The 26,991-nt window shown below is 40.8% G+C and overlaps 2 protein-coding genes across 3 annotated transcripts in view; one reads left to right on the top strand and one right to left on the bottom strand.

The window, feature by feature from the left end:
• Positions 1-9,182: 9,182 nt before the first annotated feature.
• On the bottom strand, positions 9,183-18,435 carry Spcs3 (signal peptidase complex subunit 3). The gene is made up of 5 exons (XM_087901121.1): positions 18,204-18,435; positions 16,752-16,825; positions 14,786-14,862; positions 13,595-13,710; positions 9,183-12,210 (listed from the first exon to the last, which is right to left on the bottom strand). Exons 1-5 carry the CDS (start codon positions 18,344-18,346, stop codon positions 12,078-12,080), a joined length of 543 nt encoding a protein of 180 aa, XP_087757247.1. The 5' UTR covers positions 18,347-18,435; the 3' UTR covers positions 9,183-12,077.
• Positions 18,436-21,422: 2,987 nt separating this feature from the next.
• Positions 21,423-26,991, top strand: part of Asb5 (ankyrin repeat and SOCS box containing 5) — a 56,044-nt gene continuing 50,475 nt past the window's right edge. The window contains exon 1 of one of the 2 annotated variants that reach the window (XM_087900952.1): positions 21,423-21,564. In XM_087900952.1, the coding sequence (XP_087757078.1) occupies positions 21,506-21,564 (59 nt within the window). In that variant the 5' untranslated portion in view covers positions 21,423-21,505. The remainder of the gene's footprint in view (positions 21,565-26,991) is intronic. The other variant, XM_048455772.3, reaches the window with a different exon arrangement.

Genomic DNA, 26,991 nt, shown 5'->3' with positions numbered 1-26,991 from the left:
AGATACAATGAGCAGACAATTATAACACTTAACAGTAAACATAGGTGTATTTAAGTCAAGTGTATGCACACACACATACATATAGTACAGGAATTGGGTGAAGTGGATGATCATGGTGGCCCTACCAAAGGCATGCCACTGTGCAAAACACACATGTAACTGAGTCAGCAAGAGGAATTTAAAGACAAAAACATAAATAAATCAGGAAACCAGGCAGTATATACTTTAGTAAAGATGGTAGGACTTGGTCACCTGACCTGGCTCTCAGTTAAGAAGGCGGTAAAGTCACCTGACCTCAGTTAAAATGGTGGTAAGACCACCCGACCTCAGTCAAAATGGCAGTAAGGTCACCTATGTAACAGAGTTAACACAGGGCAACCAGGCAGGAATACCTCAGTAAAGATGGCAGAACTGGGTCATCTGACCTGACTCTCAGTTAAGATGGCAGTGAAGTCACCTGACCTCAGTTAAAATGGTGGTAAGGTTACCTGACCTCAGTCAAAATGGCAGCGGCCCCATGCTGTATGGAAGAGAGACCTAGAGGTGTGATCCACCCTGTTGCCAAGCCACCATGCCACAAGCCACAGCAGGGAGCAAAAGGCAGGAATTGAAAACAGCTGCCTCATTGCCTCATGGATCCGACCAATCTTGTTGGCAGCAGTAGTGGTAGCGGGGACAGTTTGAAAAAACGTAGAGCTGGAGGGACACCAGTAGAGTGAGGGTTTATACCATAGCTGAAAACATGAAAACACAAACAGCGGTGAATACCGCAGGCCATGTAGAAGATTGTCGTCTCTACAGATGGGGTGTTAAAGCCTGACTGGCTTCAGTCTGGGTGACTCAGAATCCAGAGAGGCTTGAGGCTGCTCTGAGGGGTCTCTCATGGTGAGGACCAAAAAAAGGAAAACAGAAAAAAAAAAAAAAGAGAAAGAATAATCCGAGAGACCCTGGGTCTCCAGTTGAATGCACTACACAGTATGTGCAGTGCTAGCATGGGAGGACTCACCCCAAATCATCCAGTCACATATTTAGCTATGGGAAGCAGCAAAGGGCTCAAATGTAGCCATGGAGGCTGTGGTTGGGGGCTGGAAGGGGAAAAGTCATCACCGAAGCTGCTGGTGTGTGTAGAGGTCAGTGTTCAGGCAGATGGAAAACATTGTTGTGGAAAAAATACCTGGTTCTGGATCCCAACCCTGGGAGAGGGGCAGGAGAGCCTCCTGAGTCTCAGTCACCAATGTAATGGTTTAAACAAAACTGCACTGTTCCCCAAGTGGCTGCAGTGGGCAGCAGGTCCCAAGACCAGGGTGGGCAACAAAGGCAGCTAGTCCCAGGCAGGAAACTCCCAAGTGGCCCACAGGCCATGAAGGCCAGTGGGTCATAGGCAGGGAGCTGTGTGGTGGGTGAGAGACAGAAACCTATTAAGCAAGTCATGCTGAGAAAGTGGGTTTTTATTTAATGGGTTATGGAGGGGTCAGGGAAAGGGGAGAAGGAGGAAGAACAGAGAAAGGCAAAGAGAGAAGGGGGGAGAGGGAAGAAGTAGTGAGCAGTGAGTGAGGCAGAATCTGTCTCTTTGAGAGAGAGAGACAGAAAAAGGAAGGACTCAGACTAGGAGCAGAAGTAAAATCTGCCTGCCTTGGCAGTGGATGGAGGAGGGACTGGGAGGGGCTTGTGTCTTAAAGGGACAGTGGTGCGGGAGAATTGTCTGTATTATGTCAATCATATTCTAAATAAATGCTGATTGGCCAGGCAGGAAGTATAGGTGGGTCAACCAGACAGGAAGTAGAAGCGGGGCAATAAGAACAGGAGTATTCTGGGAAGCAGGAAGCTCCCTCAGTTCTGCCCAGATCACGGAAGAAGCAAAACATGATCTGCCCTACTGAGAAAGGTACCGAACCATGTGGCTAATATAGATAAGAATAATGGGTTAATATAAGCTACAAAAGCTAATAAGTAGCCTGAGCTAATGGGGCAATCAGTTTTTTAACTTATGGAGATCTCTGTGTGATTTTCTTTGAGGCTTGCTGGCTGTAGGGAACTGGACAAGGCATAAACCCCAACAAGCAGGCCCCTTCATGTTTCAGGCAGAACAGATCATTACAAAAATAAATTTAACATTTTAGTCATATGTAAATAATACCAAACTATGATAGCACTGGACACTTGCCAACTTGGTCAACACTAAAGTTTGCAAAGTCAAACAGAAGTTAAGTATAAATGAAAAATTTACATTTAGAGAAAGTTTCATGATTAGTTAAAGGCACTGGCAAATATTCCCTAAGATTTCTAATCTTAGGTATATTCAGAAAGCAATGTTCTTCAGTCAGGAGCTCAGTACACAGAGGCAGATTGTATTTAAAGCAATTAATTGTGTCCTCATTATGCAATCGGCCTCTTAAATTGACCTTCAGATCATGTGTCCAAGATTGAGGTCGATCTCCTTTCTCTTTTCATAATTGCCCATCACAGAACAAAGGCACATCTCATGCAGATTCTTACTATGGCATAAAACCTCAAAATCAGAGATAATTTGACCACTGCCTTAGTAAAGGTTCCACAAACTACCCTGTGTGTATCTCGATACTCATCTCAGCAAGACTTATATTCAGTGCCATCAAAATTTCTAACAGGCTGCTATCATCAGTTGTGTACTGTTGCAAACCGCAGGTACAATGTACTCCAGAGGTTTGTGGGACTCCTAACAGCCAGGGCAGGTGTATTTCTCACTCTTGCCTGCTCTTCTGACTCTTCTCCTCCTTTTGGGTTGCCTTGACCAGCCTTGACATGAGGATTTTGCCCTTGTCTTCTTGTATGTTGTTCTGTCCTGTTTGGCTGTACTACTTACTCTCTTGGAGGTCTTCTGTTTCCTGAAGAGTAAGCAGAAGGTGAGTGGATCTGGAAGAGAGGGGAGGTGGTGGGTAGCTGGGAAGAGTGGAGGGAGGAGCAACTGTGGTCGGTATATATTGTATGATAGATGAATCTATTTTCAATAAAAATAAATAAATAATCTTAAAAAAGAAAGAATCAAGAGAGAGAGAAGGGGGTATGGGGGAGTAAGACTGAATATTTCAACTGCTTTTAGGTTTGCACTGCTGTGGAACTGCCAGTGTTCAGTAGATATTCTCTGATGTTCTTTCTCACTATTGTTAAGTTGTTTGTCTTCATGACAAGGTCTACCCAGGTCTACCAGTGATCCATGACATTTGCCCAGGTCTACCAGTGATCCATGAGAATGTCTGATTAATCCTGAGAATGCTTCATAGGTTCACAGTGAGTTTTATCCTTTTGTTTTTGTTTCTTTGAGACATGGTTTCTCTATCTAGACCTGGTTGCCCTGGAAGTCACTCTGTAGACCAGGCTGGCCTTGAAAACAGAGATCTGTCTGCCTCCCAAGTGCTGTAATTAAAGGTGTGAGTTTTGTTTTTAACTGTATGAATTGCTGTTACTTTTATAAATAATGATATTACATGTTATGAATAATTTATTTGTTTCCTTATTTTTAAAAAATGGTTGAAACTTTGAAAAAAATTAAGAGATCATTTTGAATCTACATATGCTACACATGCATACACAATCACTTTTTGTCAAGAACTTAAAGTTATCAAATAAAGATGTCAATATAGTATTCTCTATAGCATTTATCACAGGATAAAATTTTTCTAAAGAGAAATTTATCATTGAAAGAGAAAAAAAATAATTAAAATATTAACCACTACGGAAGAACTTTTTGGAAAATGTTTCTAAGTTCCAGACCATTACGGTGCTTAAATTCCAGTTGGATACATTTGACTACATTTGTTAACAGTAATGCCTAAGAGTAATACCAGTGTGTACTTTAAAATGCTAATAGTCATTACCTAAAATTTTATTACCTAAAATGCCTTTAATTATTTTAACAGCAGATAAAGGTTCCAATGTCTATAGATGTTAAAGGTATTTTTCTAAGAATTTACATGTAGACAATACCCAGCTAGAATTCCTTTTCTACAGAAACGAACTCTGACATCCTGTCACTGAACCAGACCAGTGTCCACTGGTAGACAGGCGACTGTACCACCTACTCCGGGGCCACACTGATGCAAGGCTTTCTCTGAGGCCTTGCTGTTGTCAGAAGCTTTTTGTTTAAAACAAGAAAATTGCTTGAGAAGACCAGCCACGGCCTTAGGCCTGGACCTTGGAGGAGCTGTGACTTCATCCTGAAATTCTTCCTACCCTAGAGTGCTGTCATCTGTCCCAGGCTCCTGTGTGCTCCGTCTGTCTTCTCTTTTTTGCAAAGTTGCTTGGTTAGCTTTCTGCTGACTTGTCTCACTGTATGATGATTTTCCAACTTTCCCTCATTCCCCCCCCCAGCAAACTTTAAATAAGATGTTGTATTTCTTAATAAATTGGCCTCACAAACGATACAGCTTGTACAAAGCACTAGATTTCCTTTCTTCCTCGTCTTCTCTTCACCTGGTCCTCCCTGTTAGAACTCTGTTACTGTTCCGGGTCAGCTTCCTATGGATGGATTTTCAGGGATGAATCCTTATCACTAATTACTTATCACTTATTACTACATAGCAGTGAATGTTAACAAATTACAGATTTGTATAAAAGACATAAACCAGTTATTTAAATTCAGTGCTCATTCAAAACATCAAGACCACCAAATATTTCTATGGTAAAGATGAACTTATATTCATAACCAAGTGAAACTAAACTACATCACAAATACCTGATGAATTATATCACAAGCTAAGGAACGCTCTCCTCTTCTTTATACCTAATGCCATGTAATCTACAGTATTTCCCTTGGGGAATTTATAACTGTGATCAACTGACTTTCGGATATAATATGCTTGAGCCAACAAATGAATAGCAATGATGCTTGTCACATTAGAAGCTCCACAATTTCCCATCAATTTAGTAGACTAGAAGAAACCTTTTCGTTTTCCAATCTAGTCTATGAAATGAAGACACATATTATTTATCGTAGATCAGCCTCCCTTGATGCAAGAAACACCTGTTTTCATAGACGACCGAGAGCTTCCTCCTTTTCAGAATGGCCGCAAAAATGGACAAATCTGATGCCGTATGGGTGGCAAACACCTCAGCAAGGCTGGAAACTGATGTCCACAAAAGTGAAAGCAGGGAGGGGGAAGAGGTGATGCAGAAGACATGTGAAAACTGAGACCAGCAGCAATGGTACTGTTCTAATTATTGGTTTAATCAGCAGCAATAGCAACATATTTAGAATTGTTCACTAAATTACATGTTAATGGCTCATATATTTACTCTACCCTTTATAATGCTTAAAAGGTACAATATGTAAGAATTTATGATTGTTCTGATTTGCTGACTTGTTGTATAGGAATAATTCTTTTTTCTTTTTCTTGTTTTCTTTCTTTCTTTTCTTTTTTTTTTTCTTAGGTTTTTCAAGACAGGGTTTCTCTTGCCACAATCTGGTTGTCCTGGAACTCACTTTGCAGACCAGGCTGGCCTTGAACTCACTGAGATCCATCTACTTGTCTCTGCCTCCAGAGTGCTGTGATTAGAGGCAACCACCCTCCACTGTCTGGCTGGAAATAATTCTTTGTCTATCATTTCATGTTAAGCACCATCACCAAAGCTAACTTAAAAACTCATTTAGCCAAGGTGTCTGTATTTGCATATGGTATGCATAAGTATAGTGCATGTATAAGGGTATGTGAGTGCAAGTCAGAAGAGAATGTTCAGAAGTTAGTTTTTGCCTCCCACCTTGAGGCAGGGACTGTCTTGTTCTGGGCCTCTGTACTGCATACTCTAGGCCTTCTCCTACATAAGCTTCAGGACATTTCTCACTTCTCTGACTCATCTCCATACAGCAGGAATAATTAATGAATGCAAACCACTCTCTCTCTCTCTCTCTCTCTCTCTCTCTCTCATACACGTGCGCTCTCTGTGTGTGTGTGTGTGTGTATGTGTGTGTGTGTGTGTGTGTGCATGTGTGTGTATCTGCCTGTGTATATGTATGTATTTTTCAAGATCATGTGATTTGGCTTATACACTCAACATTTGTACAAGGTGAGCAATTTTCCTAGCCAGAACTCTATCTTTTTGGAAAGGAGAGACATAGACAGACAGATGGGGGGAGGAGGGGCTAATTCATTTAGTAATAGAAAATTTACTATGAGATGTTTTGATATATTTTTATCAAAAGCAAAACATGTGGGCAAACCACAATACTCAACCAGCTATCCAAATCAAGTTTTCACATCTACAGATCCACCTAAGTGTGACAAAATGTTTGAAGTTCAACTGTTGCTGCTCTGTGTGACAGTTAGATCTGCAATGCCTATTTCTGTTCTGAAGAGATTCTCCTCACCCTTAAATAACATCAATTTTTATATAGCATTTACATTATTTTAGGCATCATAGGTAACCAAGAGATGACTTAAAAGTATAAGGAAGTCTACATATGTATTATGTGCAAACACTACACCATTTTACCTAAGGGAGGCAAGCATTTTTGATTTGGGTGTCTTCATGAAGTCCTTAAGAATTAATCTCCCAAGGATAGCGAAGGTCAACTGTAAAGAAAATTTACTAAACACACTTTCATTTCCGTCCTTGCCTTTTATTAAAACACACAGCAATAAGTATTTAAATATCCTAAAAGAAAACAAAGAAACCAAGTCTCCATACGGAAAACTGCTAACCAGTAAGGGCTTTTTATATACATATGTATATAGGTATTCATTTGCAAGCATGCACACACAAAGGTGCGACAAAGGTTATAAAATAACTCGAGCAGACTTCGGCAAAGTATCTTTTATATATTTAAACTGCATCAAGTTATATAAAGAGCACCGAACATAGTGGGTCAAAACATAAACTGGACAGAGCCAAACCAAAACACTACAACAAAACAAAAATAAACAAACAAAAAACATTTTCTTTTCCGTCTCTGAATGTAGTAATAAACTACAAAGCTTAGGTCAGTCACGATCAGATCAATCCTTAATGTTTGCGCATCAGACACCAAATGTGCGCACACATCCAAATTAAAAAGAAAACAAACAAACACACTCCTGACAACTGGTTCTTGCCGTTTCAGCTGGTGAACCCCAAATGGCAGCATAATTAGGTATGCTAGTGGCCTCAACCTGTGGGTTGCAACCCTTCCACAGAGGTCACCTTAGACCATCAGAAAACACAAATATTTACAATTCATAACAGTAGCAAAGTTAGTTATGAAGTGGCAATGAAAATGATGTTATGGCTGGGGTCACAGCATTTGGAACTGTATTAAGGGTCACATTAGGAAGTGGACGAGAACCACTGCACTAAGCAAAAGTTTGGCTTCTTGTAGTACCATTGTTTCTAAGAAGCAGCTGCCCAGCTGAAAACTCTTTCCCACACGCCCCTTGCATCAATACTGGGCTGTGGAATTCATTTACCCCTGGAATATGTTGATGGTATAGCACTAGAGAAGGGGAATTTTTTTCATTTTCTGCAACCTTACCCAATTAATTCAAATCGACAGGGGCTTGAAAGTGAAAGAACGACAGTCCCCAAAGCTAGAAGGCACCCGTGCCTGCCATCACACCTCGCTCAAGGATTCGTTAACAACCACAGCAGCTACTACATGAGTCAAAGTAAATTCGCTTAAGCTAGAGAAATTTTGCTGTTACCTTTTATGGAGCTTTGTGTTAACCTGGTGCTTAACTGGCCTCTCCAATATTGATGAGAGAGCAACCATCAGATGGCAGTTCTGGATTGTGTCTACAAGGCAGTAGCAGCCAGTGACGTGTCTCCTGCTTCTCTAACCTAACAGACACCCATTGGGAAGAGTCCTCAGGATCCAGTTCCCACCAAGCTAAAGCTATTCCAGATCCACACTGCACCTCAGAGTCCTTTCCTCACTACATAAGTCCCTTCCCATTCTTTGTATTAAGTCATTAGCTAGCAAAGCTGTTAGCCATTCCAGGCCCCCGAAATGGAATGTGGATGAGGCACACGCATGCACTCTATTTTCTGTCTCAAATGTTTAATTTTAATCCGCACTTTTGTTGCCAGCTACAAAACGCCTACCTCCCACAGATAAGTGAAAGGCTTAGGGAGAGGCTTGAGGGCTCCCTCGAAGGTGGTGTCTGCATATATTCATAAAGTACTGAACGGGATCAGTACACACCAGGCACTATATTCATAAAGTACTGAAGGGGATCAGTACACACCAGGCACAGGTACTGAAAGCTGAGGTTTTGCTTGTACTGTTTTCCAGGGAAAAGGTAAGAGGACAAAATAGTGTGAAGCAAAACTTCTAAGGAGCAAAGAATGTTCATGAATGGGCATGGGGCGGGGGGGGGGGGGCGCTCCTGGGGAAGGAGAGAAAACTCAGTACCAAACTTCTTATTACCCAGTGGAAGACTCTAAACTCATTGATTTTTATTTTGATGGAACAATTTTGTTTGTCTAAGTTCACTGATATGGATTTCTTCTGACAAACTCTTCTCTTGAGATAAAAAATGGAGAATTTCCACATTTCAGTAGGTTCAGTGCTATCAACTGGGCCAAGCAAGAGCTAAGGCCCAGGCAAAGGTCATGACATACACTGGGCTTTCAGATACCTATGCAGTGGGCTTCGCTTCTTCACAGCTATACTTAAGAAGCAGTTTGAGTATCTTGCTTCAGTCTGCTTCCTTAGTTCCTCTTGTCACGGCCACAGCCACTCAGTTCTATCACTGTGAAAACCCGGGAGAGCGCAGAGACAGAACCTGGGGCAACGCCACCAGGAACCTCAGTGGACGGTCCAACTGAGCTCGAAGACACAGGAAGAGAAGCCAGGAGAGAGAGAATCAAAACAGCAGCATTCCGAAAGGGGACGGTGAACAGGCAGTTCCCAAGGCCGGGTCACATCGGACACAAGCACGGCACCACCAATATTGATTGGGCGCTGCCTATCATTTGCCAGACACTGTGCTGGGTGCTGGGCAGGATACAAGGGGAGATCTGACAGCATGTGCTCAAAGGACTTACAGTTTAGTACAGAGGCACACAGCCCCCAGCACATCCTGCGTGTAACGAGCCTCCAAAGCCCAGCTGTGCACTCCTTCCTAAAACCTGATGTTCACTACAACTGGGTTTTCTTTCAGTTTAGCAGCTTCCCAAAAATACACATATATGGACATCTTTAAAATACATACTTTTACCCAGAAAAGAACTCATTTTATTAAAAAATGTTGAATATTTATTGTAATTAAGAAAATCTTCACATATATATTCAGCATTTTTATGGAATATTTTCTTGTGAATTTATTTTTTAAGTAAACAATTTCCCAAATTGCATAAAAACTATGGAATAACTTTTTTTGAAACATATATCTTTGAACCATTGGCGGTCTCATGGTAAAGTACACAGGCCTGCTACTGAAAGCGAGAGAAACTTTTGAAATACACAGATGTTTGCTTACAATCAAAGGTCACAGCTACAAGGTCTCCTCTGTAGACCTGTAACATGTTAATTCAAAGTATAACAAAGCAAAACCTCCACTAACCTGTACCAGCCCCCATCCAAAGCTTTAGATACTTAAAGTCCATTTCCTCACACGAAGACCTGACTAGCCAGACCATTGAAGAACTGTAAGAACTACCAGAAAAGACATTCAAACCAATTTTCCTATTACATTCTTAACAGTTTCTGGTGTTGCTATTTTCCTTTCGGCATATGGACAGCAAATGCAATGCATGGTCCTACAGCACAGATGAAGCTGTTTCTAGGGGAGCCTGAAGGGGAGATGCTGAGTGCTACATTTTATTCATTTCTAACCACAACCACCCTACTAAGTATCCTGCAATTATCCTCTTTTCCAAGAATCAGCAATGGGCTCAGACTCTACCCATAGATTACCTTGGCTTGTTAAAATCTGAAGCACCAAGTCTCTAGGAGACCTGATGAGACTTCTCTGAAATAGAGACTAGAGATGCTCATCAAACACACACACTTTGTAAGTTCGGGACTGTGCAAACTAATAAAGCTGTGCAACACAAAACTGAGTTCCTGAGAAACTGGGCTAGAGGTGCGCTGGGTCAGCAATATCCTGGGCAGCTCCGCTGGCACGCTGTACAAGCTGGGCTTTCCCCGCTTTCCTTACCAAACTCCTAAAACTGGGCTGTTCAAATGAATGGTAGTTTTAGAAATCTTCAGTTCCAGTTTGTCTGTGCTGGACTAATAGATCCACTCAGCACAAAACGTAGTGAACGACTAGTGGAACAGAGGTCTGCCTTTAATCTACAGGCTTGTTCACGGCTTCCTTACTTAGGACACACCCACATATTCTAAGCTTTGACACGAGCAGATTTTACACAGCGAGTTTATGTTCATTGTATAAAGCTCAGCTTTAAAGGTCTAAAATGGAACAGAAGCTCAGACCACTATCAACTATGTGATAATCTTTCCATCACCTCCCTGCCTTCAGATGACTAACGTGATTTCCTGTTCATTAATGGCTGAACAGCAAACACTTCAGATGTGTATCGTAGTAAAGAATCATTTTTATAGACAAGGGAACTGACAGCCTGAAACGTTTAATGAAACTGCTAGTGCCAAATTCAGGCTATACCTTTGACCTTTTGAAAACCTCATGCACATGCGTTTGTAAGAACTGTACCACCACACACAAGAGCTGCTAAAACGAGTATCACCAAGCAATGATACACTTCAAATGAGGTAATTAGAATAAACACTAACCAATTTATGCTAGTGCTAGAAAACAGCCCGTTTTGGGTTACTGCTTGGATGTACCTATAGTGTCTGTTCTTGGATTAAGAGTAGCCAATCTGCAGCTGGTAACTGAAGGTGCTGATTGTTGCAAAAAAATATTTCATGTCAAATATAATTATATAGTTAGTTATATATAATGTATTTAATCTCTAAATTATTTTACAAACCTAGTTTTAATTTGGATAAAAATGAATAGTCACAGACAAAAATATCACTGTGTGTAAAAATGAAATCAACAGATAAAAGTATCTGTGTGTGTTGCTGGATACTGGAAAACTAGTTTCACACTCCATCACTTCTAGAAGGAATGGAAAGTAACAAAAACTATAATAAAATTAGGTGAATGGGATTACTGTGTAAACTGAGGTATAAGAGAACTCCACTGCTTGTTATTCAATTTGGGTGCAAGTCAGTAAATTTCTGAGTTTCCGTTTCTTCCCCTGCAAAGAGCTAACATTTGCACAGTCCACTCATTAGGACTACTCAAGACAACGTTCAAACACGAGAGAATTCTGTAGATGGGAAAGCACATAAGCATTCTTACTATTCCAACTGTTAAAATATGGAGCCTAGTACAGCAGCATGTTCAGTGGAACAAATCCAGTTCAGGAGGCAAACCATGCAAACATTTTCAACTTTCAATAGCAAAGCTTAAAATTTATAAAGATATACAAAGAACATTCTAGAAACACTAAAAGACACACATATAGTGGAGTTGAGCCTTTAAAATGTGCTTGCAAGATTTTACAGCATACAAAGAGGTTCTTGGTCTTCGTTTGAAGAAAGCTGCTAGTAACCTAAGGAAGACAAGCATTATGGGTATTTCTAAAACAAATGGAATATAATTTTACCACTGTGCTCTTTTGTAAACCAGACTTCAAAGAGACACATTAATGTTCCCAATAATCTAACATATGCTAAAAGATAAAAGAGAGTGTTCAGGTGTAAGTCACAATCTTTGTCAACTTGCAGGAACACAAAACAAATAATTAAGAAATCTTCTGACTCTGTAGATACCTGGGAGTTTAACAGCCCTTTATGCTCATTTTATATTACATAAGACAATGCAAATAAAAGAAATATTCAAACCCTGCTTACACGGTCTTCCTCTGCAGCCGCCCCATTGTTACACGACTCCTCTCTGGCGGTCTTCACTTTGTCAGCAAAGCTAAGCTTAAGCAACCCAGAACCTTTCACTTCAACTCTGTCTTTTGATGTTAGTCTTTCTTACCCCAAAACAGAAAGAAAAAGAAAACTATAACCAAAACAAATGAAGATACAGAAAAGATATGAGATGTAATTTATCACGTATAAAAATATGTTTCAAATTCACAATAATTTAGTAACTTTTCGTTATTTCATAGGTATCTGGAAATGGGACAGATACATGTCCTGATCCTGTCACAAGAGGTAGAATCCCAGCATTTGGTACAACATTCCAAGATAGCGTCAAGGTAACATTCCTGTTTCCCCTACAAAAAAGACGCAATAAACAAAGGTTAGCAGAACATGTCATTTAATAAGAATACTTTCAATCAAGTACTACGGGACTACATAATTTATGACTAGCTCTTTCTAATAGACAAAACAAAACAATTTCTTCATCCTATTTGAAATCTACAGACAGCACTAAAAGACACCAGCATTAAATCCATAAGTAACCTAAATGACCAACCTAAACTCACAGCTGCAATTAATTAGCAACAAAAATCTTACTTGAATAAAACACAATGAAGAAAAAAATAAGACTCATGCTAGAAATCAGAAGGTAATAATTTGAAATCTAATTTTGCTATTCTTTAGAGGCACAAACTCTAGGAGATCAAAATCTACCATGTTCAAAATTCTTTCTTTAATAAGTCCAAAAATGTGGTTAGGTCAAAATAGCTCTTTCCTATACCATTTCTTATAAACCATAGAAAGGTCAAAACGACCTGAGATTTTGACCATCAATCATTTGATTTCCTTTTTGTGAAGAGTATACTGAACTTTGAAAAAAAAAAAAATTCAGAGAAGAAAACTAGAAACCTAGGTACCTGCTCTAGATCTCGCACATTATTCCTCACGCAGGCTGCCCCAACTTGAGTTAGAAAGAAGACCTTTAACTTCTCAGTGTGATCCTTTCACTCATGAGAGAGCCTGTGTCCTACTCACCCAACAGGAAAGCTACTGCATGGGTTAGCTTTCTGTCAACATGCCACACGATATAGTCATCTCAGAAGAAGGAAGCTCAATTGAGGAACCCCATCAGACTGGCAGGCTTGTGTGACATTTCATGACTGATGTGAAAGGGTTAAGCCCACCACTGTAGGTGGTACCATCCCTGGGTACCATCCAGGTAGTCCTGGGGTGTATAAGCAAGCAAACTGAGGAAACTAATAGGTAACATTCCTCCACGGTCTCTGCAACAGTTCTTGCCTTGGCTTCCCCTGATGATGAACTATAACATGTAAGCCAAGTGAATCCTTTTTCCTCCAAGTTGATCTGTCCATAGTGTTTTATCACAGCTATAACAAGTAAACTCTTAACAACTATGGACTTTTATTGTGACTAGTGCATTTAGCATTAGTAGAGAAATGATTGCTAGAAGAGACACCAATTTGTATCTTTCCTTGGTCTTTCAGCCAAGTTCAGAACACATCAGCACTTCTCTCACTAGTCCCCCATCCCTAACCTTATCTTCTTCCCTTCTTTCCTGTCTTCACAGTGGAACCAGATCCTGTGCATGCCAAGCAAGTGTCCTACCACTGAGCTACTTCCCCGGGTATAATACCTTTTCTTTAAAACAAAAATTCAGTTCATCTTCCTCTCACCAACCTTACTTAAAAATGTTAAAAATAACATAGATTCACTCACTTGAGGCCATTTCCATCATCGAAGAAAAAATACTTAGTCTTCATGTCTTTCAAAAGCAGCTTCGGGTTATCACCTCTCAAAACGATCTTGTCCCAAAGGACGACTTGGTTCAGAGCCTACAGCAAATTCAAAGTCACTTAGATAACTCAGCAGAAACATTATCACTTCATATTCAAAATGTAAATAAGCAAAGAGCTTGACAAATCAATGGAAATATATTCATTGCTCACCAACGCAGTAATTTAATTCCAAATTAGTGTTAGCTTGCTGGACTTACTGAGGTAAATCACAATTACAAAAACAGTTTACATATGCTTACGATAAGAGTAACATTGATCCTTGTAATTTTTTGATACCCAATAAATAGTGTTTATGTACGGTAGTTACTCTTATTTTGAAGAACAGGTTTTTTTTTTATTTTTGAAATGCAGAACTCTTATTTTAAAGGACAATATTTTCTGCTATCTTTAAAGTATATTTTGTTGATTTAAAGTTCACTCACTCCAATATTCTCAATGCCCAATGAAATACCCAGAATAAGACATATACACCAAGTAATTATCTGTAGTGCCAAAATTTACTACATAAAGTTGTTTAACATGCTGCCAATACAGTAAATATAATAGTAACAATAACAATCACAACAATAAATAATACAGGTCAAAAAATAATAAATAATTACAAATTACCTACCTACACTAATGAGAAATACAAAACTGCTTTGGCAAAAACAACATAGACGTGATGTTCTGTTTACGCATCTCAGTTTGATGTGCTAAACCACTCCATACTTTCAGCAGTGGTTCTATAAGAGAAGCTAAGGCAGTCAAACAATCTCTGCTGTAATACATATATATCTTTCTAGACCCTATAATGCTAGAGAGCTACGAGGCACACACACACAGTATCCACAGACTACTGCAGGGGAGAAAGCTTTCTTACCAGAGTCATCTCTCCGTAAGACTGATTTGTTCTGTTGTTGTTGCTTTTTAAATAAGTATGCAGGTCAGATATTTTGAATATATAAAAATTGATATTCTTGGGCCAGTAAACAGACTCAGTGGGTCCAATCCCTGAATCCTTAAGGTAGGAATGAACTACTTTCTAACAGGTTATTTTTACAATTATATTCTTTTGCAAGAAATAATATTTAAAAAGAAATTATTACAATATACTTAGATAAATACTTACATTATTTTTTGTTGAATACTCTGCTGACAAATAAAGAAATAACTGCTTAACATTCCAATCAAATATATTCTCTAGATGTAAACAAATTAAGGACTCTAAGGATTGCAAAGCAGCACACAACTTTCAAAGAAATCTCAGTCTTAAAACATCCATAGCAACATGAACATTAAAACAAAATACAATAGGCAATCCAGAAATATACCAAATCACCATTTTAAGATCAAAATACAGGATAATATATGGTAAGATCTAGCACATTTGAAAGGGCTGTGCGTCAGGACAGGTTACCATTCTCCCTGTAAATGTAACTAGCTGACGTATTTATTAAAAAAAATAAACATAAGAATCTGAAGCTTTAATTCTGTCTAAAGCGGATCCAGTCGTCACTACCCAAAGAAACAACATGCACATATGCACAGGGCTCAGGCAATTAACCAAGTCCAGCATTCTATACAAGCCAATTTGGTTATAGGTCAGTAAAAACCATGATGCCTCAGTGTGTGGGGTTCTGTGGTAGGAGCGGAGAAACACTACATGGCCCTGATCATCTTGAAGAGGGGTGCTCACTACAGTGGGGGATACTCACTATATGAACTACAATACTGTGCCACAACTGAGAAATGAGCTAACACAGGGATTTTATTAAGTATTATATGCAAATTACTAATTTTATTTGTGTATATACATATTGGTAGTAATAGGCTTATTATAATCTAGTTTTAAGGCACACCCACCATAAGCTATTGTTCAGAATTGAGGGGCCTGCAGCAGTCCCATACAAAAGAAAAAACCCATTTTCAAGAATCAGGAGCACATTACGAAAATCTGAACAAACTGTAAGATTGATGATGTATAAAAACAGTAGTCAAGAATTCCCTTGAATTTCTGATCCTCAACCCTGCCCCTCCCTCTGTGGTGCTGGGCTTATAGGCATGCCCCACCAACCCAGTTTATGCAGTGCTGGGCAAGCCCTCTACCAAATGACTTACATCCCCAGAGGCTTACTGCAATTTCTAGATTACGAATTACTCTTTTTACCTATGTATAAACTCCTTCCTATATGAATTTTAAAAGTAGAATAAAAATTTAAACATAAAGCTTATCCTGAGATTTTTCTGATGACATCTCTGTTTCCAAAAAAATTGGGTACATTGAAAACTAACTCCTATTCTATAATTAAATCCAATAATTTGTTTCATTATAAACTGTAAATGGTTTCAGGATGAACAGCAGGTAAACCTGTCAAACACATGTTACAGTCAGATGCTTACTACAACCGATCTCCATAACATAATAATAATGATGATGATAATAATAATAATAATAATAATACACTGCCAGGATTCTAACCTGTGGCCCTAAAGTTACCAAGATGATGAGCTGCTGAAGACAGAAGCTCCGGATAAAGGAGAAACAGCTCATCCTGGCTCACTCACTTCATGAACATACGGAGTTTGGTTTTGTTGTTGTTGTTCGGTTTTTGAGATGGGGCTTCTCTATCAGCCCTGGCTGTCCTGGAACTCATTCTGTAGACCTGGATGGCCTCAAACTCAAGATCTGCCAGCCTCTCCCTCCCAAGTGCTAGGATTAAAGGTGTGTGCCACCACTGCCTAGCATCTTACTGGTTTTTTGTTTTCTATAATAAAAGACAGGGAATTAATTGGGGCTGAAAATGGACTATATCTAGGCAGAATGAGCTCTGGTGAATTTTTTCTTCTTTAACCAAAATGATCTTTTATCTTTTCTTTCCTAGGTTCAAATTAATGTTTACATGAAAAATTAAGAAATATTCACACTATTAACTTTTCATGAAGTGTGAACAAGGAAATAGCAACTCTATTTTACTGATGAAAGTACCGAGCTCTGGTGGGGTCAATATTCATAGTCACACTTCCTCAAACGCCTACACCTGCACCTCATTTTAAACCTACAAAAAAAGCAACCGAACATTTTCGGTGAAGGATATCAGCAGTTATATCAAACGTGATGAATCCCAGGTCGCTTCTTTCTCGAGGGCCAGTGAAGTCTTCTACATTTTTTCTAGAAGTAAAGACAAAGGTTTCACCATCTCTCAGGGCATCACACAAAATTTACACAAGTCAAACTCGCAAGGGTTAGCAGTGTGCATCAGGAAAATATTAACCTCACAAAGAAATGCGTAAAAGAGAAACTGTAAGTGTAAAAGTAATTAAGTATTATAATTCAATATAAAAGAAGGTTCTCAGCTATTTTCATTTGCCTGAAGGGAACTTTTGAGAAAACCCAGCAGAAAATAAAACATACAAGGAAAACTTAAATACTGCATGGAGAGCAGGTAAGAAGAGTGAATTTGAGGGCTGTGAGTGGCCACAAGGTGACCTGGAAACCAGCACCTGTTCAGGAGAGCCCAGCATATGGCAGAGCCACCTCGTACTCCCCACAACTATCCTAAATCCAAAATCTGTACAACAATCCTGCCAGTTACTTTCTTCGCTAGCAACAAAAATTAACACGCAGGAGAGCAAGAAGCCTATTTCATGACGATCACATCAACGCTGAACGCGTTTCAAGTTCATCTATGCCCTCGCAGAACTGAAAGTAACGGTGGCGCTGGTATCTAAGCCACACTTATTTAATCAACAGTATTGAATAAAAATCAATATAGGCTAAATTAGAAATCAGAAGCAGCGGCTGCAGTAATCAAAGGGAGGGGACACTTGTGATGCTGACCAAAAATAAAAAATAAATAAACTAAGGGAAGGACAGATTATAGAAGACCGCAAAGAGCAAACAAGAATTAAAAACACTTATTAATTACAGAAGTGAAAGGAAAAAAAAAAAGAGGGGGATGCTATAAATAAAACAGGCAGCACGGGGAGGGCAGTCACTCTGACATTCTATTTTTAGTGTCTCCAAACATTTATCCAGTTTGGTGGCTAAAAGAATGACAATAAAAATAACAAGAAAGCACGGTGCACTGTGTGTCTCGATTCACATCCACACTTCAAGGCAGTGGCGGTGTGTCCAGAAGGTGGAAGGTGCCCAAAAGGGACTGTCTAAAAGAACCAACTGTGGAGGGCCTGGAGGGCCGTGACACTAGAGCCACCCACTACGCCGCCTCAGCCTCGGGCTGGCAAGGGATGACACCGGCGACCCCACGCGTGCTCGCAGGCGGGAACGCGCCAGGCGGAAGCGCGGGTGTGGGTGTGCTGGTGTGTTGCTCGCTCATTGGTCAGCGTGGGTGAGGGACGTGAAGAACAGGAAGGAAGGGGAACGCCGATCCAGGCCACTCGGGAGCTGACCGCGCAGGGCTGGGGGTCCCAAGGCCACAGGGCCACGTGTCCCCCACGGTGGAGCCCGCGGGTAAGGCGGGGGACAGGTCCGGGCCCGCGCACACACCCCAGCCCACTCCCCGGCAGCCCCGCCCGGCCGCACTCACAGCATGATCCGCGAGACGTGCAGCCGCACCGGGACGCTCCGGTCTTTGAAGGCGGTGGTGATGAAGCAGCCGAAGGTGAGCGCCGCCATCACGCTCAGCGAGAAGGCGAAGAGCGAGTTCGCGCGCGACAGGACGGTGTTCATCGTGACGCCCTTCCCTCAGGAGCCCTGTCGCCGACACACCCGTCCCCAGGCTCCGCTTCCCCGCGGCCCCGCTGCCGACCAGTCCCCTCCCACCCGCGCACCCGGTGCGCACCTTCCGGGAGCGCGCGCCGCCCCGCCCCGCCCCCTTTCCGGTGCTCGGCACCTTCCGGGAGCGCGCACGCTCCCTCCCGCTGGGACACACCCACCGCGCGGCCGTGCACGCGCTGGAGGGCGGGGCTCTCAGTCAGTCCGCCAATCAGCGGTAAGCACTGCGGTTGGCTTTGGCCACAGGAGTCCCGCCTCCTCCCGGGCTCACAGCCTTGGTTCCTGAATCTGTAGAGTGCACCCATTTACCAGTGGGCCTTCAGATGTGTTTTGGGGAACTGCCCCTCCTTAACTTTATATGTAACATTCACTTTCAAAACGCATGGTCCTAGTTCCTATCTATCAAAGCTGTAAAAATGTAAAGGAGAAAATATTAAGTCGTTCAATGTGGAGGCACATAGAGGTGTGGCTTCTGACAACTCAAGCCCCTAAAAAGCAATAAGGAGCAGCAGCCTTGGTGGGTCTTAGCTGTTGGCCACCCAGCCTTAGTGTAATTCCTCTTGCTTTGCTTTCAACGGAGAATGTTATGTGTGTTCATACCACAATTTCAGATATTTTTCTTTTAAACAAAATAGGTAAAGAACATGTAGACCATGAAAGGTGTCAATGAGAAACTGATATTAATTGAACTCCTTTTAGTCAGTTTCATGCAACACACGGGCAGGATTTTTAAGAATTGCCTAGCACGTGACAGAAACAGTTCTAGGCTCTGCATGGAGAATGCCACACGAATAAGCCCCGCCTCAAACAGAATAGGGCCAAGAAATGAAATATTTAGTAACTAGAGTCTGAAAGGTGTTTAGTATATCAAAACCTTGAATTTTTTACTCTCCCAGGTAGCCACACTTTATTCAATAAAGCAAAATTCTAATAAATGCCTTGCTCAAGTGGCACAGAAATGTGTATTGATCACTTTCTACCCCATTGGAGGTTATAATCGAGTAAAGTTATCAAAATCGATGCTGCAGTCTAAATTATGAAAGCAGGTATGAATATTGAGAAAGGTTGCAGTCTTAAAATTAGAAGTCATATATGTGGTGAGGTGGAGCAAAACTACATGAAACTACAGGAAACACTGCAACTCTTATAAAGGACAACATTTAATTGGGGCTGGCTTATAGTTCAGAGGTTTAGTTCATTGTCGTCATGGTGGGAAGCATGATGGCGCACGGTAGTCATGGTGCTGGTGAGGTAGCTGAGAGCTCTATATTCAGATTGGTAGGCAGCAGGAAGAGAGTGCCACTGGACCTAGCTTGGGTTTCTGACACCCCCAGTGGCCTTACCTACTCCAGAAAGGTCAGACCTCCCAAAAGTGCCACTCCCTGTGAGCCTATGGGGGCCATTTTCATTCAGAACACCACAAGGGCCGATATTATTGGTAACAAAGGGTGAAATTTTGATTCTCATTTTCAGTTTTTCTTCTTTCTGTGGAAGGATGAAGATGTTGATAATTGGCTTCCTTCAAGACTTCATTATTTTGTTGCATTGGCCAAGATCATTGAGAAATAAATGATCAAGTATTTAACCTAGTAGGAATGTCCCAAGACTGAGCTCGGGCCTCAGACTTTCTTGTATGGAGAGAGCATGTAGAACCTCTACCAGAGCTGACTTAGTCCATAGCCATAGTAGGCGTAGAGACTAAGTCTGGAGAATAGTTTGGAATGCACAGAAATGTCTTCATTTATTTAATTATTGAAGAATACAAAGAAGAAATACATGTAACCCTGCTTGTATTTGTTTTTATACCAATGCAATCAGAGCATGATATTTTGTTTTTAAAATATTTTGTTTTTTTTAGGTCTTTAAATAGTCCAAGAAAAAACAGTCAGAACAGGAGCTTTGAATGGGGCATGTGTAGGAGCAGTTCTGCTGGCTCAGAATCTAGAGTTCATGCTTGGTTTTGTTTCTGGAGTTGATCTCTCTATTCACATGATTTTAAATGCAGTCCTTTTACTTTCTTTGACAAAAGACATTTTATAAATAGAGTTTCCTGCTGGAATCCTCAGTAGCAGAAGAATCTGTTTGAATTTACATAATAGCCCTGGAATTTTTTCCCCTTTATTTTTCCACTTCTTTTACAATGGATTATCTTCTCTACAATTCAAATCCTTTATTAATAAAATGATATTTTAACAGTTTGGTAGCATTCTAATTATTTTAATGATGGGAGCTCCTAAAGGCAGAAAAGATAAATATCCACCAAAATCATACTGCCACTCTGCTTAACGGTCTGTGAAAACATTTAATTATGCTTGTCAGCTCTTCACCACGGTCCAGTTGGTTTTAAATTGCTCTGAACTAATTTAAGTTGGTATAAGTCACCAATGGTCCTTCTGTTGTGTCCACAGGTTAGTGGCTGGTCTTCATGAGGCTAGAATGGCTCATGTGAGGTGCTCTCAGCAAACAGCCCTTGGGCACCATCTTCCTAGAGAAAGAGAAAAGGTCATCAACAAGAGTGTGTTGGGACACAGGCTCTTGCTGATCGACCTCTGAATGCATTTTCTTAGCTATGGATATCAACAGATGTTACTATTTGGACAGGAATTGGAGCAGCATGTATTGGAAGCGCAGATATTAGGAGAATATCACAGTTACTTTTCCAATGCACGACAGCCAAGAGCTGATACTACTAGCAAACACTACTAAGATTCTAAACTTAAAATCAAAACTACCCAAATTCTACAGTTAAGTATATGAGATCTAATCTTTATTGTAAGTTTGACTACATCTTAAATCAACTAAAACCCAAGCCATTGGTCATTCTTGTGAGGAACTTTTGCCATCAGATCATTTGAACCTGAAAGGTCCAGCCTAAATCTAGGTGGTCCTTTCTGTGGTAATCAAGAAAAATAAATGACATGAAAGAAGAAAATACTGCTTTTCGCCTGTTGCCCTCACTTTCCCTGAAAGTTCATCCATTTCTTAGCACTTCTTCTCTTCACAGGTATTAGAACCACTTCTTTTTAATTCCAAAGAGACCAAAAGGAAGTGACCTCTAGGAATCCTCCAGGATATCAGTGGCAGATTGCGACTCCTAAGACATCTAGCCTCTGAATGGTTCTCAGTTTTTTCAGTGTGAGATGGCCATTTTGGAACTATCTGGACCACATCCTGTAAGTCAGTCTTATAAATGCCCATTTAATATTTTCAATCACTTCATTCGTCTGTTCTTTTAGATGTTAATGCAGAATACAAGTTGAGGCTGTACTCGCAAACAAAAACTCTGAATTTGTCTAACTTTTTCAAAGAGTCAAATATAAAAATAGTCAAAGAATCAATAGTCTTAAAAATGTCAGAATGATCACCAACATCATAGCCAGGTTGCTAGTGCAACCGTCGGTTCCTGAGTTTGTTGGAGTCGGTTTGTGAAACTTTATTTGTTGCTACCTCGTTAACTGATAAGCAGAACTCCAATTTCTGTCAGATTGTGGAGTTCACACACAAAGCTGCAATAGGAACAGGAGGCTGAGCAAGGAGGTGGTGACACACCAACATTCGGGAGGCAGAGACAGGCAGATCTCTGTGAGTTCAAGGCCAGCCTGGTCCTACAATAGCTAGTTCCAGGACAGGATCCAAAACTACAGAGAAACCAACCAACCAAACAAACAAACAAAAAACCAAGAGGCCGAGGAGAGGGGAACTAGAAATGATGATGCTGAGCTGAATGGAAAGGAAAGAACTCCAAGTAAGACCTAGAAGTGTCTCAAATGCATTAGAATATTTGTTATAAAATCTCTACCACAGCACTGTTCTCTCAAAGAGGAGATTGTTTTTGGACTTTTCGGTAAGTGAAAAATACCAAGGACATGGGACTGAAATTTGATGTTTTAGACAAGATTTATTTTCTGTGTATCTGTATGTGTCTGCATGTGTGTATGTGTGTGTGTGCATTGTGTGATTGCCTAGTCTCCACGGAAGTCAGATCCCCTCAAACGAGAGTCACAGTGGTCCTGAGCTATCACGTGCATCCCAGAACCCAGCCTGGGTTCTCTGTAAGAGCAATGAGTGCTTTTAACTAATGAGCCATCTGTCCGGCTCCTGAAGCCGAACTCTTGATGCTCTCAAATTATAGTTATTCAAATGAAAACACACTTTGAGATGCATTTGATGCCTCGAGTGAGTGAGAATTACAATCTCAATGAGACTTCAACTGTAATCAGTTCTTAAGAGTGTCTCTCACTGAGGCTGAGCAGAACAGGAAACTGAAAAAATTATTTTTGCTGGAAGATTTTGGTTGTTTGATTAATAACAACAAGCAAACTCAATTTTGATTTCTACCTCCTTGTATGCTAACATTAAATTTATTTCCATTTTTAAAGTAATTATGAAATCCAACAACAAATCAAAAATTCATAAAAACCAACGTATATTTTAACAGATTATTATAGTGTAATCAGGTTCAGGGCACGGGAGAGGGTTGCCTTTCCTTGTCATACCTCATACCTCTCAAAGCTAGTTATCAACTCAAATAGGAGACAAAAGAATACTTCTGCTGCCGGAGTATATACTTCGAAACACAGTGGCCGATTTTAGCTTCCTATAGAATTTGCGTAAGTGGAAGTATGTACTGTTATTTTCTATGTAGGCAGTCAGTTCCAAAGCATGATGTTTGTGGAGGTCATACATGTGTAGCTATAGTCTGTTTTCATAACCAGCTAAGTGCCTGTAGGATCTAGTTTACTGATGAAATGGTTCAGCCTCAGTGCCGACCCATAGTAGACATATCTCCCTTCAGTGACTAGCACTTAGTTCCATGCTCACACTTATGGCCAGTAGTCCACTTGGTGACTCTTCATTTTTATTGTACTTGTGTAGTGGCCAGTTTCCTAACTGCTTGGCTTTATACTTGGAAAACTGTCCAGTTTGGGGCTATAAACTATGAAAACAAACCACAGTTGCTAAATTAACTCTGTGTGTGGCTCTTTTAGATAACCATGATTAGGAACCAAGTTTTATTAAACTGAGATAAGGTCAAACTGAGCTGCTCACCGAGTCTTGCATCCCCCAGTATGTAGGCATTGCTGCCTAGATTTATAACCACACCAAACATGGCAGCATATCCACTGTCATAGAATCTGGATGGTCAATGGATGTTTTTGTCTCTTGTTGTTGTCATTAAGGTGCCCATATATTTAACTTCAAAACTAGACAGTCAATAGTTTAATAGTAAAATGTTACAATAAAGTACAATTTAATAATATTTTGCTAACTAGATGGTATTATATATGCAGACCTGTGGAATAAGTTTATCCAAAGACTTTAAAATGAATACATTTATAGAACACTAAAGTCAGAAAAAAATAAACAAGCAAATAGAAGTAAATTAAAGTAAAAAACATATTATCTGAATGTTAAAACACAACATAAGGGGGCATGAGAGATGGCTCAGTAGTTATAAATATTGGGTGTTCTTGCAGAAGGTTGTGATTCCCAGCACCCACAACCAGGCAGCTCCAACCACCTTTACCATCAGTTTCACCGAATCTGATGCACTTTTCTGGCCTTGGTGTACTGGTGTAGGTTGCTCAAAGCTCAACGATGTAAATTTCCTTTAGAGTAGCAAACACACACTGTCTGTCAAATATCTTGACTGTTTTCACTGTCAAGTTGCTTTTGTACACACTCAGATACACACACACAAATAACATTAAAAATAAATACAACACCATGTCTGCCTGCATACCACCATGCTTCCTGCCATGATGACAATGGACTAAACCTCCGAACTTTTGAGCCAGCCCGAATGAAATGTTTTTCTTTCTAAAAGTTACTGTGGTTATGGTGTCTCTTCACAAGAATAGAAACCCTAACTAAGATAGGTTCCGACCTCCATTTTATTCCTCATTGATTGGCTTGTATGCCATTGTCATTTTCACTGTTCTTTGGTCGTGAGGAGACACTATAAGCAAGGCAACTCTTATAAAAAAAAAAAAGCATTTAATTAGAAACTTGCCTATACTTTCAGAAGGCTAGTGTGTTATATAGTGGCAGGAACCAGACCTGTGTACCACTGGAGCAGTAGCTGAGAGCGTCACATCCTGATTCATAGGCAGCAGGCAGAGAGATGCACAGGGCCTGGCATGGTCTTTTAAAACCTCAAAACCCTTCCGCAGTGACATACCTTCTCCAAAAGGCCCCACCCCTAATCCTCTAATGCTTCTCAAGCAGGTTGAGGAGGAGTCTGTGGAGGCTATTCTCCTCTAGATCACCACATTTCATTCCTGACACCCATACACTTGTAGCCATACCATAATGCAGTACGTAACTTCAGAAACCCCATGGTTTTTCACAGTCTCAAGACTGCTTGCAGTTTCAAAGTCAAAAGTCTCCACTGAGACTCACGGTAATCTTTTAACTGTAACAGCCTTCCCCTGTAAAAGCAAAAATCAAAAAGCAGATCACATCCTGTCAACAACCTACCAAAGGGGTTAAAGTCTCCCACTCTCGCAACTGAGTTTAACTTTCAGTTCTTTGAGAAGGGAAAATCAGGTGTCTCTCCCATGAAAGGGGGCACAATGGGCCGTTTATCAGCAATGCCCTTGCATTCAGGGAGGCGGGAAAACAAACACAAGGCCTAAGTCAGGTCAGCCTCGCAATGGCTCAAGGACAAGTCTAGCACCCCCTTTCTGAGTCACGTCCAGACTTGCCCAAGTTTGTACGAGTATGTTCAGAAGTAATAGGATTAAACCTCAGCCAATTATACTATACAATACTATGCTATACTATGCTATACTATACTATACTATACTATACTATACAAGTATACTAGTGTACTGCTACTTGCTCAACCAATTATACATAAGATGACCCAGCTGTCCCTGAAACTCCCCTTAGCTGTACTTAAAAGGAGCCTACATGCTCCTCTCAGGGTCATCGCCATTTTGTACAGGTGAATAACCCCACATAAGTTGCTAAACGCTCTTTGCTTTTGTAACACCCGATTCTGTGTTACCCTCTCGGTACAGTTTGTGCGCAAACGTACCTTACCCGAGTTTGGGCAAAGGCCTGGAGATTGAACAAAAGACACAAGAGACCATGGTCATTCGTCAGGAGATCAGCCGAATGCCACTTTATTCAGCTTTTTGCAAAACTAATATACTTTGGCCCCAGTAAAGGAATTCCCTCCCAGCCAAGGGGAACCTGGCACCCTATGGAACCTGGCACCTTAAGGAATTCCTTTCCAGGTAGGGGGGAGCCTGGTGCTCTGTAGGAACTCCTCCCAGGCAGGTGGGAAATTACCATACCAAAGATGAAACAATACCCTACAGCTAAATCACCAGGCTATGGCAGAGTGAGCACAGGAACTAGCAGGAAGCTTTAGCTGGCTGACCAGAACTGTCCTCGAGACGCACCCCAGAGAGTAAGGGGAGACCAGGCCCTACAGCTTTTACATACTATTTGAGTCTGGGAACTTCCTTCAGCATCTCCTAGAACCCTACACTACAGTGGCACAGAACATACATTACATTCTGAAAGGGACGAAAGGAAGTAGAGTGAGGAAATACGGGAACACGGAAGACTGAAACCTGGCAGCACAAACTCCCAGTCTGCATCTCCGTGCTTGATGTCAAAGTGTTGTTCAGCACTCCAGCCTCTTCCAGCTTTGTTGATTGTACCATACATCACTTTCTTTTGGGCTCCACACCTGCTCTGCATCTCCTCTTGACAGTTATCCCACATCTCGGCTTTGTCAAAATCTTGGGGTCTCCAATGCAATCCAGGCTTTACTTCACAGCTTCATGAAAGGCCTCTGTCTTCCATGCATGCAGTGACTCCACTGCCACATGTCTGGCCTCATTTTATCCACTGAGGAAGATTCCATAACCCCTTTACTTCTCCTGTATTCTTCTTTTCTTTTTCTATTTCTTTTTTATTATTATTGAAAATACATCATACTTTGTATTTGGTAGATGTCATTCCAAATCCTTTTAAATATTAGCTTTATCTTGAGAACTCATCAATACAGGCATTCTTTTATCACAAAGGAAGAAATAGAGTCACGGCAAAGCTGGCTAACCATTTAAGCTCATAGGACTAGATTCCCTGGTTATTCTGACTCTCTGAGAGTGTTCAGTTCTGATCAGGACAAACCACAGATAGACTCTTAAGCCACCTTAGCGAAACTAGCTCTGTTAAACATGCTTCAGATATCTACTGCCCTGGGCTACCACACAGACACACACACACACACACACACACACACACAAAATGAGTGAATATAAAACAAAAGAGACTTTCAGGTCAAAAATAACAAAAGGCAGACAGTTTAACTGACTGTGAAATCTCAGTCAGGCTTGACTGGTACACACTCACCTTTCATCTCCTCCCTTAGACGTTGTCAAGTCCACATGACAAGTGTGTGAGGCCCCAGTGCCTTTGTCTCACCACTACCCTCCATGCTCTTTTGATATCACCATCCATTGACATTTGCAAAAATAATCTGATGTTGGCATCGTGGACCTCACTGCAATACATACTTATTTTAGTTTAGAAGCTCCTTACAACCTCTGTTGCTAATATAGACTAAGGCCAGAAGGGGG

The sequence above is a fragment of the Myodes glareolus genome, chromosome 23 (assembly GCF_982192425.1).
Source record: "Myodes glareolus chromosome 23, mMyoGla1.1, whole genome shotgun sequence".
Classification (NCBI taxonomy): Eukaryota; Metazoa; Chordata; class Mammalia; order Rodentia; family Cricetidae; genus Myodes; species Myodes glareolus.
Note: the sequence above shows the minus strand (reverse complement) of the source record. Positions and strands in the feature narration are given on the sequence as shown.